General features: G+C 44.3%; 1 protein-coding gene across 1 annotated transcript in view; it reads left to right on the top strand.

Annotated features, from left to right (window-relative positions):
- The first annotated feature begins 745 nt into the window (after nucleotides 1-745).
- Pdpr (pyruvate dehydrogenase phosphatase regulatory subunit) overlaps nucleotides 746-14,760 on the top strand; it is a 36,655-nt gene continuing 22,640 nt past the window's right edge. Inside the window, exons 1-7 of the mRNA XM_026777601.1 lie at nucleotides 746-923; nucleotides 9,774-10,046; nucleotides 11,002-11,135; nucleotides 12,174-12,255; nucleotides 12,348-12,511; nucleotides 13,399-13,520; nucleotides 14,203-14,320. Of these exons, the coding sequence (XP_026633402.1) occupies nucleotides 9,823-10,046; nucleotides 11,002-11,135; nucleotides 12,174-12,255; nucleotides 12,348-12,511; nucleotides 13,399-13,520; nucleotides 14,203-14,320 (844 nt within the window). The 5' untranslated portion in view covers nucleotides 746-923; nucleotides 9,774-9,822. The remainder of the gene's footprint in view (nucleotides 924-9,773; nucleotides 10,047-11,001; nucleotides 11,136-12,173; nucleotides 12,256-12,347; nucleotides 12,512-13,398; nucleotides 13,521-14,202; nucleotides 14,321-14,760) is intronic.

Here is a 14,760-nt window from a genome sequence, read left to right as displayed (position 1 = left end):
CATCCCGAATTTGGGCATTCAGCCAAGTCAATCTTTGTCAGTGCCCAGCTGTCTAAAAAAAAAAAAAAAAAAAAAAAAAGAAAGAAACATTATTCATGCAAAATATTTGACTCTCCAAGGAATTCTCAGCATAGAGAAGTCAGGAGCCAGTCAAGGGACACCTCTGATGATTGACAGGAAAAGAGAAGGGGATGGAAGGTAAAAGATGTTTCCGGAGCTCGAGTAAACAATGTCTCCCTCTGAGTAGAGACAAGCCGGGTAGGTGCAAGGAGTAAGATGGGAAGTCAGGTCGGCTGGTTAGGCTTCTGAGGTCCGGCCAGGCCCGCAGAACAAGTTTTGCGATGGGCTCTGCCAAAGCCTTGCATCGAAAGGCTTTCAGTGCCGTGCGGGGACAGAAGACAGCGCGACCACAGGCCGGCGATGTGGCTCTGGGTTGCGGATCTATCGCAGCAGGACCGGGGCTCAGGCCTGGTGGCAGATGACACACTAGGTCGAGGCTGTGGTCCGGCTCCGAAGTTCGGGCTCTACATAGAAATGAAGCTGGTCGGGAGGCCGGAAAACAAAGAGCAAGCCTCCCAAAAGCTCGCGCCTCCCGCACGCCGCCATTTTGACGGGGGGGCGGGGCTGCGGGGGCGGGGCCTGGCGAGACCCAAACAAGCCCACGTGCGGGCCGGTCCGTCGTGGTGACGTCACGGAGTGTTGGCGCGCGCGCGCGCGCGCGCCGGCCTTACCCTTGCCGCGGGCCGTAAAGCGCGGAAGGTCGCAGGCCCCTGCGGTCCCGGAACTTTCAGTTAAGCGTCCCGTTCCCCTCCCCATGCCCCGTCCCCCTTTCCGGCCCGCGCCGACCCTCTGTAGCTGTTGTGCTGTCCTCCACTTCCGCGGGGCGTTGCTGAACGCGCTCCCCGCACGGGCGGACCTCCGAGGTAAGAGGGTGGGGCGGCCTGTCGTCCCGTGAACTCCTGCGTCCTCTACGCCCCTGTCCTCTGCGCTTTAGCCTCCGGGTCCCGGTTCTTCTCCCGGTCTCTAAGGCCGTGTGATTGGACGCGAGAGTTTCGGTCAGTGGAGCTGTGCGGAACCTTGGGGTCCCGCGCCGGCTACCCCGGGCCTGGGCGCGGGCTCCCTCAGGGCGGCTGGGCCTCGGGGCTGATTGCAGCTCGGGCGGGCACGCACCTGCGGTCCCAGCCGGCTGTGTTCCCCACACGTCTGCAGGTGGAATTGTTTTCCTGCCCAGAAACGCACTGTTCGTTTGTTCTTTGCCAATCAGGGCAGTGGGGTTTCGAATGGGCGGCTTGAGGGGCCTTTGTGTGTGATACTGAGGTTCGAGTTCACGGTCTCCAAGCCCACTTTGAGCATTTCTGCACAATCTTGCAATCTGGATGTAAAGGGATGGCGTGTGGTCGAGGGTCCAGTCGGAAAGGCACCATTTTAGGGTCCGCTTTTTGGCGGCAGGGACTTGGTATCATTTTCTTAAGCTGTCTTGAGCATCCAATGCATTTGTTGAAGAATATAGCATCCGGAATCCGCAGGATCATACTGCAGAGGCAGATTCTGTTGCTTTTAAACTTATCCTGGTGATTCCCCTGCATTACTTGTGGGAGATATCCGCATTCCGCCTTCATTTTTTGTGACCTGTGTCTCATCCTGTTAGCAGAGGAAGAATTCAGCCGTTAGAGCTGTCACTGGTCTTGTCTTTGACAGGTGGTGGGCTCTCACACTGTAGCCCAGGCTCACCTGGACGTTCCTCTTGATTAAGCATCCGGTGTGCTGGGATTACAGGTGGGAGGGAGCCTTGTTCCAGGCCAGCGCTGTCACCTTGTTGGTGTAGTATCTGAGCAGAACCAGTCTGGGTTTCAAGGATGTTTAGACATCACTCTTACTAGTAGAGATGCACAGTCATTTTCACGAAAATGTAAAATTTTCAAACGTGCTGACGTTTCATTTCGAACGAGTTTGACATCTTCATTCTTTGTTTTCCCGGCTTTACCTCTTTTTCCCCCCTGTGGAGCTTTGCTTTGGTTTTGCTCCCAGACCTTCTGGAGCAGACGCTCATACAGTCTCTTCCTGGTGTACTTTTATCTTTTTTAAGCTACTCTCTTTTTTATTATTATATTTATTTTATGAGTATTTTGCCTACATGTATGTATGTATGTCCCACGTGCATGCTTGTCAGAAGAGAGCATTGGAGTCACTGGAACTGAAGTTACAGAGGATTATGAGCTCCCATGTGGGTGCTGGAAATTGATTCCAGGCCCTCCGCAAGAACAAGAGGTGCTCTTGATACCGAGCTGTCTCCCTAGTGCCTCCTTCCTGGTGTACTCTAACCCCCAGTGCTCACATCTCTTCACTCACCAAGGTCATGGACAGTATAAAGTCAGCTGTCTTTTTCTTGACCTTAACAGGCTGGAAGTTGGGCATGGTTATTCTTTCCTGAAGCTCCTGTTCTTTTCTTTCTCTCCCAGCCTGAACACAGGTTTCTTAGGAAAAAGTGACAAAACGCTCTGGAGAATGGAAGAGTTCTCAGGGAGGAATGAATACTCTGTTACTTTTCTTTTTCTTCTGCAGTTCTCTTTTCCAGCTAGGGAATAAGCTGGCTCTGCCTCACAGCTGTTTAGTCTGCACTTACCTGGATTTCTTTGAAATGCAGTTTGAGCAGGTGGTGGTGGCTTCCACCTTTAGTCCAAGCACTAGGAAGGCAGAGGCAGTGAATCTCCGTGAGGTCTAAGCCACCCTGGTGTACATATTAAATTCTAGGCCACTGGCTACAAAGTGACACCCTGTCTCAAACAATAACAACAAAACCCTGCAAACAAAACAAAAAGAAAAGCAGTAGTATTAGTTATGATAAATGGTAGACTCTGATGCTAGATTTGCAAAGTTTAGTCTTCAATTATAAAGTAGTTTACTTTATATAATTTTTATACTTTTACACATAAGTTTCCTTAAGTGTACAGCACAAATTATGTCTCTCCGATTGGGTGATTGGGTCGTGCTTAGATTAGTTGAATAGTTAGGAAATATCTTGTACATTGTAACCACTGGGATCAGAACTGGGACTCATGCTTGCACAGCTGCCACTGTTGTTCATTGAGCCATCTCTCCAAGCCCCTGTATATGTTTATTGAGTTAGGGTCTCCTTTAGCCTGAATTTGCTGCATCTGCTAGGATGATCTTAAGTTTCCTTCTCTTTTTGCCTCTTCTCACTGCTGGGATACAGTTGTTCACTGCCCTAGGAGTTCTATTTAATGGGGGAATGATATTCTTTTTCCTATCTCCCTCCCCATTTCTCCCTCTTCCTCTCTTTCTGTTTTCTTCTCCCTACCCCACTTTACAGCTTTCCACAACTATGTGAGATAGATATTTTTAATCCATGTTTTAGATGAGGACCCTGACACACAAAAAGCTGATCAAAGTCATACAGGTGATGAGATATAAGGAGATTTGACACCTACATTTGTGCTTTAGACCTTGGATTTCCCCCACTGGGAATTGCTGTATTACTCCTCCACTCAATGCCTTACAGATAATTTGGGAGGATGAAAAGTTCTGTTCTGGGAGAAGTACAGAATGTCCTGGGAGAACACAGAAGACTCCCTTTTCCAAATACTCTATCATATATGTGTGGAATAGGTTGTGTTCTGAAGAGATACATTTGCTTCACATACAGGTGGCAGGAACTGTGCCAGATAGAGAAACAGTGCACACAGGTCCCAGGCATGGAGGAGAAAGTTAAGCCTGACTTGTTTGAGGAGTTCCCAGTAGTCTGTTCTGGCTTGGTGAGGGTTTGAGAGGCAAGAAGAACAATGAGGCCAGAGATAAACGATATTGAGAAAAGTGTTGCATTTTGTAGTAAGGAGCTTTGACTTTTTCCTGCAGGCATCACCCTGTCACTGAAGGTTGTGAGAAGGGCCATGGAAGCCTGATCACGTACTCCTGTGTGTGGACTTAGGTGTGGTGGGAGGAAGGTGTTCACTAAAAGTAGAAGCTACAAACCTAAAGGCTTGCTCATATGGTGGCAGGGGATTTGGAGAGGAGTAGATGGATCTGTGTAAGAGTTAGGATGTAGGGGCTGGAGAGATGGCCCAGCGGTTAAGAGCATTGTCTGCTCTTCCAAAGGTCCTGAGTTCAATTCCCGGCAACCACATGGTGGCTCACAACCATCTGTATGGGGTCTGGTGCCCTCTTCTGGCCTGCAGGCATACAGGCAGACAGAACACTGTATACATAATGAGTAAATAAATAAATATTAAAAAAAAGGAGTTAGGATGTAAACTAGACAGGGAAGATCCTGAGAAATGATTGGGGAAGAGGGGTGGGAAAGGGAGGAACCCAGGTGACACTCTGGATTCTGTTATGTGGAGCCCCTGGGTACACAGTGTAGCAAAGATGGAGGAAGGAGGGTGTTTGCATTTGGATGGGCTGGGATCAAGTGGGCATGGCCATTCTGCATTTAATGAACAGATCTGAAGCTCAGGGTGTGGGATTCTTGGGTCAGGCCATGCATCATGGTGACATTCAAATCACCCTGGGGAGAGCTGGGAAGGCTCAGAGTAGAAGATAGGCTCAGGCAAGGAGGTGTGAGCCAGACACTATAGAAGTGAAACCAGGAACCTGTACGCAAGTGGGAGGAGTGATCTGTGGTCTTCATCAACTGTGGTCAAGTGTGATGATGTGAGAGAGATCCTCTGAAACCAGAAGAGTGAGTGGTTTTGGTGGGAAAAGTGTCAACACTAGGGCCAAAGCTTGTTTTTTTTTTTGTTTTTTTTTGTTTTTTTTTGTTTTTTTTTTGTTGCAGGGGGATGAGGAAGTTGGGGGTAGAATATTTCCTGTTTATTTATTTACTATCAGGTGAAAGATAGGGTTTTGAAAGTTTCATTTGTTTATTTATTTGAGACAGGGTCTCACTACATAATGCTGGCTAACCTGGAGCTTGCTGACCAGACCATGCTGTCTTAACTGTGCTTGGGTTAAAGACGTGGTGCTGCCATGCCCAGCAAGAATCTAATTTTTTTTTTGTTTTTGTTTTTGTTTTTTTTCGAGACAGGGTTTCTCTGTGGTTTTGGAGCCTGTCCTGGAACTAGCTATTGTATACCAGGCTGGTCTCGAACTCACAGAGATCCGCCTGCCTCTGCCTCCCGAGTGCTGGGATTAAAGGCGTGCGCCACCACCGCCCGGCAAGAATCTAATTTTTATTTTATTATTATTACATATTTTTATTTATTTTGGTTTGTCAAGACAAGTTTTCTCTGTGTATAACAGCTCTGGCTCTCTTGGAACTGGCTTTGTAGACTTGACTGGCCTCGGACTCACAGAGCCCTACCTGCCTCTGCCTCCCCAGTGCTATGATTAAAGGTGTGCATCACCACTGCCAGGTGTGTCATGTAGTGTTGGTATGAAACACAAGGTCTCAAGTATTGGACTTGTTTTGCTACTCAACAAATTTATTCACCCAAGATTTTTTTTTTTAAAATGATCTCTCTACATAGACCTGGTTGTCCTGGAACTCACTATATAGACCAGGCTGACTTTAAACAGAAATCCAGAGATCTGCCTGCCTTTGCCTCTTGAGTGCTGAGATTAAAGGTGTGTACCAGCACTCCCAGCCTCAAGAATAGATTTTTGTTTAAAAAATTCAGTTGGGGATTGGAGAGGTGGCTCAGTGGTTAAGAGAATTGACTGTTCTTCCAAAATGCCTAGGTTCCATTCCCTGTACCCACATGGCAGCAATAGTCTGTAACTTCAGTTCCAAGGCAATCTGGTGTGCCCCCCCCCCCTTTTTTTGCTTTCTCGGGCACTGCACACATGTGTTGTATAGTCACATGTGCAAGTAATACACTCATACACATAAGACAAGCAAACAAGCAAAAAGCTCAGTGGTAGAACTAGGCTGGTGCACACCTGTGATCTTCACTTTGGAATGTGTATGTAGGAAGATCAGGAGGTCACTCATGGCTGCATAGTTTAGTATACTAAGATTATTGTCTCAAAAAGAACAAGGACAAAAATCTCAGTGGCCATTCCATTGTCTAGTCACAAAGGATGAGAAAATTGGAACTTAGGGTTTGGATGGTGGAAGACAAAAGTCTAGGAAATTGCCATGCACACTGGTATTGATGGTTGTGATATGGGAACTCCTAGTTTCTTTCTGTATTTGAATTTTTTTTTTTTTGAGATAGGGTTTTTATGTGTATCTCTGGCTGTCTTGGAACTCACTCTGTAGACCAAGCTGGCCTCGAACTCACAGAGATCCGCCTGCCTCTTTCTCTCTGAGTGCTGGGATTAAAGGCAGTGCCACCACTGCCTGGCTTGTATTTGAATTTTTGTAATGACTGATTTGTACAATTTCAAATTTTTGTAATAAAAATTTTATGATAGGAAGTTTTTGTTTCTTTATTAAATTATGTAGTGGGAACTTGAGCTTATTACCATGCTGAAGATAAGGAGCAAATTGCAGGAAATGATTGATTGCAGGATGTAAAAGAGACCAGTGTATTGGGCTGAGGTGCAGAGAAGGCAGATGAAGGGGTTCTAACACTGTGGAGAGACTGTCAACCTATTGAATGTTTCAGGAATGAAAGGAGACTTTCTGCTTAGGGAGGGAAGAAAGCTGGTATATTAAAGACAGAGAAGAGCATGCTTGCAGAACCCTGAGTAGAAATTCTTACGGTTTTCCTTGTCGTGTCCTAAAGCGGATACAGGCCTGTTAACCTGAGTCACAAAGGAGCAGGGATGGCTTAATTAGGTTTCTATTTCTATGATAAAACACCATGACCAAAAGCAACTTTTATTTCATCTTACAAATCACAGGTCCATCATCCAGGGGAGTCAGAGCAGAAACACATGGCAGGAACTGATATGGAGGCCGTAGAGGAGGCTTACTCCCCATAGCTTGTTCAGCCTGCTTTTTATTTGTTTGTTTGTTTGAGACAGGGTTTCTCTCTATATCCCTCCCTGGCTGTCCTGGAACTCACTCTATAGACCACGTTGGCCTCAGACTCACAGAGAACCACCTGCCTCTGCCTCCCAAGTGCTGGGATTAAAGGAATGAGCCACCATGCCTGACTGATCAATCTGTTTTCTTAAACACATAGGACCACCTGCCCAGGGATGACAACTGTCTGTAGTTATCTGGGCCTTCCCATATTAATCACCAATCAAGAAAATAGATCACAGACTTACTTGCCCATAGATCAGTCTGTTAGGGGCATTTTCTCAGTTGAGGTTCCCCCTACCCAAATGACTCTGACTTGTGTCAAGCTGACATAAAACCAACCAACACAAGGGTCCTTTCTAAGCATGACCAAATGTTAATGGTTGATATTGGAATAAGAACAGGCAATAGAACAGGGCTAAGATAATGTGTAGCATTGTCTTCTCCAGGGAGAGCTGTGTTCTCTTTGGGATAGGAGGTGGAGAGAATGTTAGTAAAACTTGAAAATGTGGGCTAGAAGGCCCAGTGGAGAATTTGAGATGAGGTTGGATTTATAGATAGAAACTAGTTATATGAAGATTAGATTTCAAACAACTACTCAAGTAAAGAAATTTATATTTCCCTTTTTTTTTTAAAATATTTTACTTTATTTTCAATGTGCATTGGTGTGAAGGTGTCAGATCCCCTGGAACTGGGGTTACAGACAGTTGTGAGCTGCCATGTGGGTGCTTGGAATTGAACTAGGGTCCTCTGGAAGAGCAGCCAGTGCTCTTAACCACTGAGCCATCTCTCCAGCCCCTGTTTTATTTATTTATTTTTTGACAATATTGTGTGTAACAGCTATGACTGTTCTGGAACTTGCTCTGTACACCAGGTTGGCCTCAAACTCCCAGAGATCCACCTCCCTCTGCTTCCCGAGTGCTGGGATTAGAAGCATGCTCCACCACCACCTAGCTTTGATGTTGTTATTTTTGTCTTGGAATATTTTGAGATATGGTTAGTCTGCAAATGTCAAAACCTCTCTGCTTTAGCTTCCAAAGTGCTGGGTGATAGTTGTCGGTCACTATACCAGACTGTAAAACTTGAGGTAGAGCCTAACAGGAAGCCAGAAGTGATATTGGTCTCCATTTGAATGAGATTTTCTCTGTGTACCCTGTCTGCCCAGTTCTGAGTGCTAGAGAGCTGGCACGGTCATTAAGAGCATTGACTGCTCTTCTAAGGGGCCCTGGTTTGATTCCCAGCACCCACATGAGACTCACAACCATCTGTAACTCCAGTCTTAGCAGATCTGACACCCTCTTCTGACCTTCTCAGGCACCATGTATACATGTGGTGCACAGATACACCTGCAAACAAAACATTCATATATAAAAATAAATCTAAAGGACATTTAAAAAAGATTGCAGTTCTGAGTCCTTTCTGATCGTGTGTCTTTGGCCTTAGAGGACATGAACCAATGGGGAGTCTGTAGTGGAGGAGGTGGCAGTGTGCTGTTCTGATTCTCACATATCTGCCACCCTGTGTCTTAAGCTCTTTAATGCTGGCATAATCTGCCAGTAGGTCAGCTTTTTTTTTTTCTTGAGACTTAAATAGTCTCCATATTCCTGTTACATTTGGTCAAAACCCTACCTTTTTGTTTTCAGTCAGTAGTAATTTGTATACTAGAATGTATCAGTCTCTTGTGGTTGGGTTCTTCCTTCAGTTCCTATTACTCAGCATTCACTTGTTTCCTTATTGCCATTCTAAGCAGATATGATAGTCAGATCTGTTCTGTTATCTTTGTGTGTTTTCCATGTCTTTGTCTCTGTCCAGCCTTTAGTCTTCAAGAGTCAACTTAAATCCTACTTTGAGTATGATCCTTTTCCTGATGACCTTAACCTTTGCCTTTTTCTTTAGCCTATTAATATTATCTTGTAGAAATATATATGACTTAGCCAGGCAGTGGTAACCCACGCCTTTGATTCCAGTACTTGGGATGCAGAGGCAGGTGCATCTCTGAGTTCAAGGCCAGGGTCTACAGAGTGAATTTCAGGATAGCAAAGGCTACACAGAAAAACCCTTTTTCAAAAAACAAAATGAAACAAAAAAAGAAATATGTATGACTTGTGTGTAAATGATAAGCTAAAACCCTTTTCGTTCTTTCCTTGGAACAGTGTCTAATACTTTAGTCTTTACTGTTTCCTTTGGGTCAATCCCAGGCCGCTTTCACTGGGTTCTGGGTCCTGTCTCTTCTTTTCCTAAGGACTTTGTTCTTTGTTTTTGCATCTCCCCAGCACTTCTGCTGGATTACAGGTATTGGACTCAGGTTATGAGGCTCCATGGCAAAGTGCCTCCACCCATCAAGTTATCTCACTGGCTCTTATTCTTATTCTTTCTGTCTGTGTCTGTCTGTCAGTATCTATCTTTAGATAAGATTTCTAACCTAAGCTGGCCCGAAAATCTCGGTGTAGCTGAGGATGATCTTGGACTTCTGTGGATCCTCATGTCTCCACCTCTCAAGTGCTAGAATTATAGGCTGTGCTGCTAGGCTTAGATTAGGCTTCTTTATGCTTGTTTTTTGTTGGCCTGTGGTGTGTTGTTTTTTTGAAACAATCTCCCTATGTAGTTCTGGCTTCCTGGAACTTTTTGTGTAGACCATGCTGACCTTGAACTCAGAGATTCTCCTTCCTAAGCCTCTAGAGTTTAATCCTCTGTGACTAAAGACTTGTGCCACTGTGCCTGACTTGGTTGTTTTTTTGTTTTGTTTGTTTTATTTTTTTGTTGTTGTTGTTGTTAAATCCTTTTCTCTTAATTATAAGAACTGAGTTAAATGGAGTGAAAAAATGTTTTGTTTTGTTTTTTTTAGTTTGGATTCTTTGGATCTTCTCAGCTGAGACCCTATCTCCCAGTTGGTGATGCTTTACCGGTTGCTTTCGATTGTCCAAAGACAAAGAACTAGCCCAGGATGGCAGACCTGGTCATCAGCAAGAAGCAGCACATCCGCTGCCGAGGCACATTCTATTGCCCTGCCTGCCCAGGCCCAGGTGGTCATCTGTGGGGGTGGAATCATGGGTACATCCGTGGCCTATCACCTCTCCAAAATGGGGTGGCAGGATATTGTCCTTTTGGAGCAGGGCAGGTAAGGATCAGATTGGCTTGTCTTGGGGTTTGGCTGCAATAACAGTATAGGGCTCCTTCATTTTCTGACTTTTCCATGATGTCATACCTGTAACAGGTCATCTAAATGTAGTACTCTAGTGAGAGAAGACCCGGGTGAAATCTACCCCGTGGTTAGCTGTGTTCTAGCACTAACGTTTTCTGCATTTTAGAGAGGTAGCAGATTTCAATAGAGTGTGTAAGAGGACATGCGTTCACAGCACAGCTCGTCTTCCTCTCTGCTGCCGTCCTCCTCACACTGCACAGCTGCATCCTGTGCTCTTGAGATGAACAAAATTCTGGCCATTTCCTTTTATTAATTTTCATTGAATTCAGCATAGTTTTAGATTTAATGGGTTTGAGAGCCCAGCAGTTAAAAGCACTGGATACTCTTCTAGAGGACCCAGGTTGGTTCCCAGCACCCACGTGGCATGTCATAGTCATCTGAACTCCAGTTCCAGGGGTCTGACACACTCTTCTGGCCTCTGTGGGCATGAGGCACACATGTGGTGCAAAGATATATGTAAACAAAATACTCATACACATAAAAATAGATGAAAAGGGTATTATAATGTGGGGTGTATATGTGTATGGATGGTTCTCTCTCCACCTTTGTTTTTTTGGGGTGGGTAAAGATTTTTTTCTTTTCTTTTTTTTTTTTTTTTTTTTTTTTGAGACAGGGTTTCACAATGTAACCCTGGCTGTCCTGGAACTTGCTCTGTAGACCAGGATGGTCTTGAACTCACAGAGATCCGCCTGCCTCTGCCTCCCAAGTGCTGGGATTAAAGGCGTGCACCACTGCCACCTGGCAAACCTGGGTCTTTTGTAAGAACAACCAGTGCTCTTAACCTGCTGAAACTTCTCTAGTGCTGCACCCTGAATTTATATCAGTAGATACAAGTGAATCTTTCTAACAGTATTTTGCTCCTGTGCTGCAGGCTGGCTGCTGGCTCGACAAGGTTCTGTGCTGGCATCCTAAGCACTGCTAGGCATTCAAGTATTGAACAAAAGATGGCAGACTATTCAAACAAACTCTACCATCAGTTAGAGCAAGAAACAGGGATCCAAACAGGTAAGCAGGTAATCTGCTGTTTATTGGTCTTCTTGTCTTTAAATCCTTACTCGTAGTTGCTGTGCGGTCTTGTACTTTATCGGATCTGGTGATTAAGACTTGTGTTTGAGAATTTGCCTCAAATCAGGGTGTTCCTTTGGGCAGGTCATGTAGCTTGCCTTCAACTTTACCTATAGAGAAAAGAAATTACATTCAGTAACCCAGGTCATTTTCAGAATCTATAACTTTTGTATTTTATTTTTTTTTTTGGTTGGAGTGCTTGGGATTGAACCTAGGGCCTTCAGATCCTATCATTTTCATGATAGGAAAGTTTTCCTAGGCCATTTAAAAAATATATTTCAATCATTTAGATATAGTAAAGGGTAGCACTTAGCTCCTAAACAAGAGAAAGAAAAGAACTTATGTTCAGGTCTTAGCAGTTGAATCACAGTTCAGCTCGGTTTGTTCTTTGGCTGTACTGGGAAAGGAGCGGGGATCTGACTCTGGTGATCAGTGTTATGAATGACTTTTACCAAACAATGTACTTCCACCAAGACTAGAAAGGAAAGAGGTAAACTATCTAATAAAGAGATGAGTTCTTGCCCTAGTAAGACTTTTAGACATAGTAACTTTTGTTATTATTATGAGTGCCTTATTTTTTAAATTACTTACTTATTTTAATTTTATGTACATTGGTGCCCCACCTGCACATTTGTCCGTATGAGGGTGTCAGATCTTGGAGTCACAGACACTTGTTAGCTGCCATGTGGGTGCTGGGAATTGGACCCGGACCTCTGGAAGAGCAGTCAGTGCTCCCAGCCGCTGAGCCATCTCTCTAGCTCATGAGTGCTTTTATATATGCTAGAATTCTAGTTGACGCTCACGAAAGTGTGAGCTGAAAGTAGTTATGTCTCTGTGTTGTAAATTTTGCTAGAAGCACAAAGGGAGCAAATTCATTTACTCAAGGATAGTAAGTAGAAGCACTAGGATTATAGCAGGTCTAACCTATAAATCTAGTGGATCCCACTGGACTGATCACTTGATTGACTTTTCTTACAGGGTACTTAAGGACAGGCTCAATCTCTCTGGCCCAAACTCAGGACCGGTTGATCTCTCTGAAGCGCATCAACTCAAGGCTGAAGTATGTAAGAGACTAGACACCGTCCTGACTTGACCCACTTGACTCTGTCACAGAGCCCATGAATGTCTTTGTCCCCTTGTGTTCTGTGGCAGTGTTGTAGGTATCCCTTCTGAGATCATCTCCCCGAAGAAAGTGGCTGAACTTCACCCTCTCCTCAATGTGCATGATCTGGTGGGGGCCATGCATGTTCCCGAGGATGCAGTGGTGTCCTCTGCTGATGTGGCTCTTGCCCTGGCAAGTGCTGCCTCCCAGAATGGTGAGTGGCTCTTTTTATTTATTTGTTTATTTGTTTTTGTTGTTACTATCATTTGCATGGATTTGGAAAGAAGAGGTTATCTAAGAGAGCGTATCATGGTAGGGAACACCACCAGCTCAGGCATGGAGAAAGCATCTTCATTGGGATATTCAGTTTTCTTGTTTTGATCACTGTAGTGTGTTTTTCAGTTGATCCATTGAATATTTTTCTTAGAGTTAATTTTTGTTGTTGTTGTTCCAAGGAGCTACTTGTGTTGATTCATACACATCAGACTTATGAGAGCCCCTGCCACTGAACTTGAGAAGTGCCAAGGCTAGAGAAAAATTTGGTAGTTTAATCTATAGCTTAAATGTGATCCAGAGTAAATCAAAAAAAGACTTACTACTGTCTAGAGTGTTACATATACTTTATGATTCATTATAGTGTTGGGGATTGAACACAGGGCTTTTGCCAGGCAGGCAGGTGTTCTGCTACTAACCTATATTCCTTGCCTTTGATTTTTTTTTTTTAAGTAGGGTTTCACTATTAGTTCAGGCTGTCCTGGAACTTGCCATGTAGCCAGATCTGACTTTTAAGTACTGGAATTACATGTGGACAGCATCATACTTTGCTGAGGTTTTGTTTAAGTACTGACCCCGTTTTTCCAGTGCCCCTTTGGAGCAGAGATTCTGCTTCAGAGACCTTAATTCTGTAACATCAAATAATTTGTGCACCTCCCCCCCCCCCCCCCCACACACACAGGGTTTCTGTGTGTAGCCCTGGCTGTCCTGGAACTTGCTCTGTAGAACAGGCTGGTCGCAAACTCAGAGATCTTCGTGCTTCTGCCTTGGTGTGCTGGGGTTAAAGGTGTGCCGACCACTGCCTTCTTTTTCTTTATTTTGGAACAGGTGTTCAGATTTATGATCGGACAAGTGTTCTTCATGTATTGATCAAAAAAGGTCGAGTTACTGGTGTGGAGACAGATAAAGGACAGATTGAATGCCAGTATTTTGTCAACTGTGCTGGTCAGGTAGGTTGACCACTGCACTAGGTTTTTGACTTGGTTTAACTTGGAGTTTTTGTGTAGAGATATAAGATTGTCGTTTTACTGGTTAAAGAGACATTACACTGCTTATGTGGACTAGGAATACAATCCAGAATTGCGCTCTAAACCAGAAACCTATTCTTAGTTTACAGATCCAGGCAGCTCTCCACACGGGGTTAAAGTAGTGCCATCCTAGTAGAAGATCACCAAATAGGCATTAGCATGAATCATGGTTTTAGAGCTAAATTTTTATGATGTTACAATTCATTTTAAAAACTCAAATATAAATCAGAACGTAAGCTGCTTCTGCTGCTGAGGCAGACTGGTCACTTGTTCTCTCTGCAGTCTAAAGCAGATGTTGGAATACTTTCTGCTACAGATCGCGCATTTAATGGTTGGTGTTTGGGGTTTCTAGTTGATGCCCAACATTATATTTAGAGGGCTTCTTTTGACTAGGAAATCCATCTTTTCATTGAAAATTTATGCTTTAAAAAGTATAGCATTGCTCACTGTTGAAATAATTGAACTAAATAGGGCAGGCTGAACTTAACTTCCCGTGCCTGACACTGCAGTAGGAGTGCTCAGGCCACTTGAAATTAGTTCAAGAGGCTGAACTTGCTCATTTGTGTTTCTGTTCCTCTTCCCACCTACAAATTGTCTATTGCAGTGGGCATACGAGCTGGGTCTGTCCAACGAGGAGCCGGTTAGTATCCCGCTACATGCCTGTGAACACTTCTACCTTCTGACTCGTCCCTGGGATACCCCTCTGCAGAGCAACACACCAAGTGAGGACTTGTACTTTTTTTTTTTTTTTTTTTAATATTATCTCTTTGCTGATATCCTGTCCTTTGAAAGGAAGACTTTTCATTAAGGACACATTATGCCTAGAGGAATTTTTTCTTTTCTGGAACGTGTTACAGGGAGGTGGATCCAGTTTTAACTTTCTTTTGATACTGTCTTAGGAAAAGATGGCCAAAATGAAAATGTCATTAAACAATTTTTTGTTTATTTTTGTTGTTGTTGTCTTATAAGCTAATTTGAGTCCTAATAGAGGTCATTGAGAATTTTGGAATATCACTTTTTTTTTTTTTTCCAAGACAGGGTTTCTCTGTAGCTTTGGAGCCTGTCCTGGAACTAGCTCTATAGACCAGGCTGGTCTCGAACTCACAGAGATCCACCTGCCTCTGCCTCCCGAGTGCTGGGATTAAAGGCGTGCGCCACCATC

This window comes from Microtus ochrogaster, chromosome 4 (assembly GCF_000317375.1).
Source record: "Microtus ochrogaster isolate Prairie Vole_2 chromosome 4, MicOch1.0, whole genome shotgun sequence".
Classification (NCBI taxonomy): Eukaryota; Metazoa; Chordata; class Mammalia; order Rodentia; family Cricetidae; genus Microtus; species Microtus ochrogaster.
The sequence above is the reverse complement of the archived record's forward strand: the minus strand, read 5'-3'. Positions and strand labels throughout refer to the sequence as shown.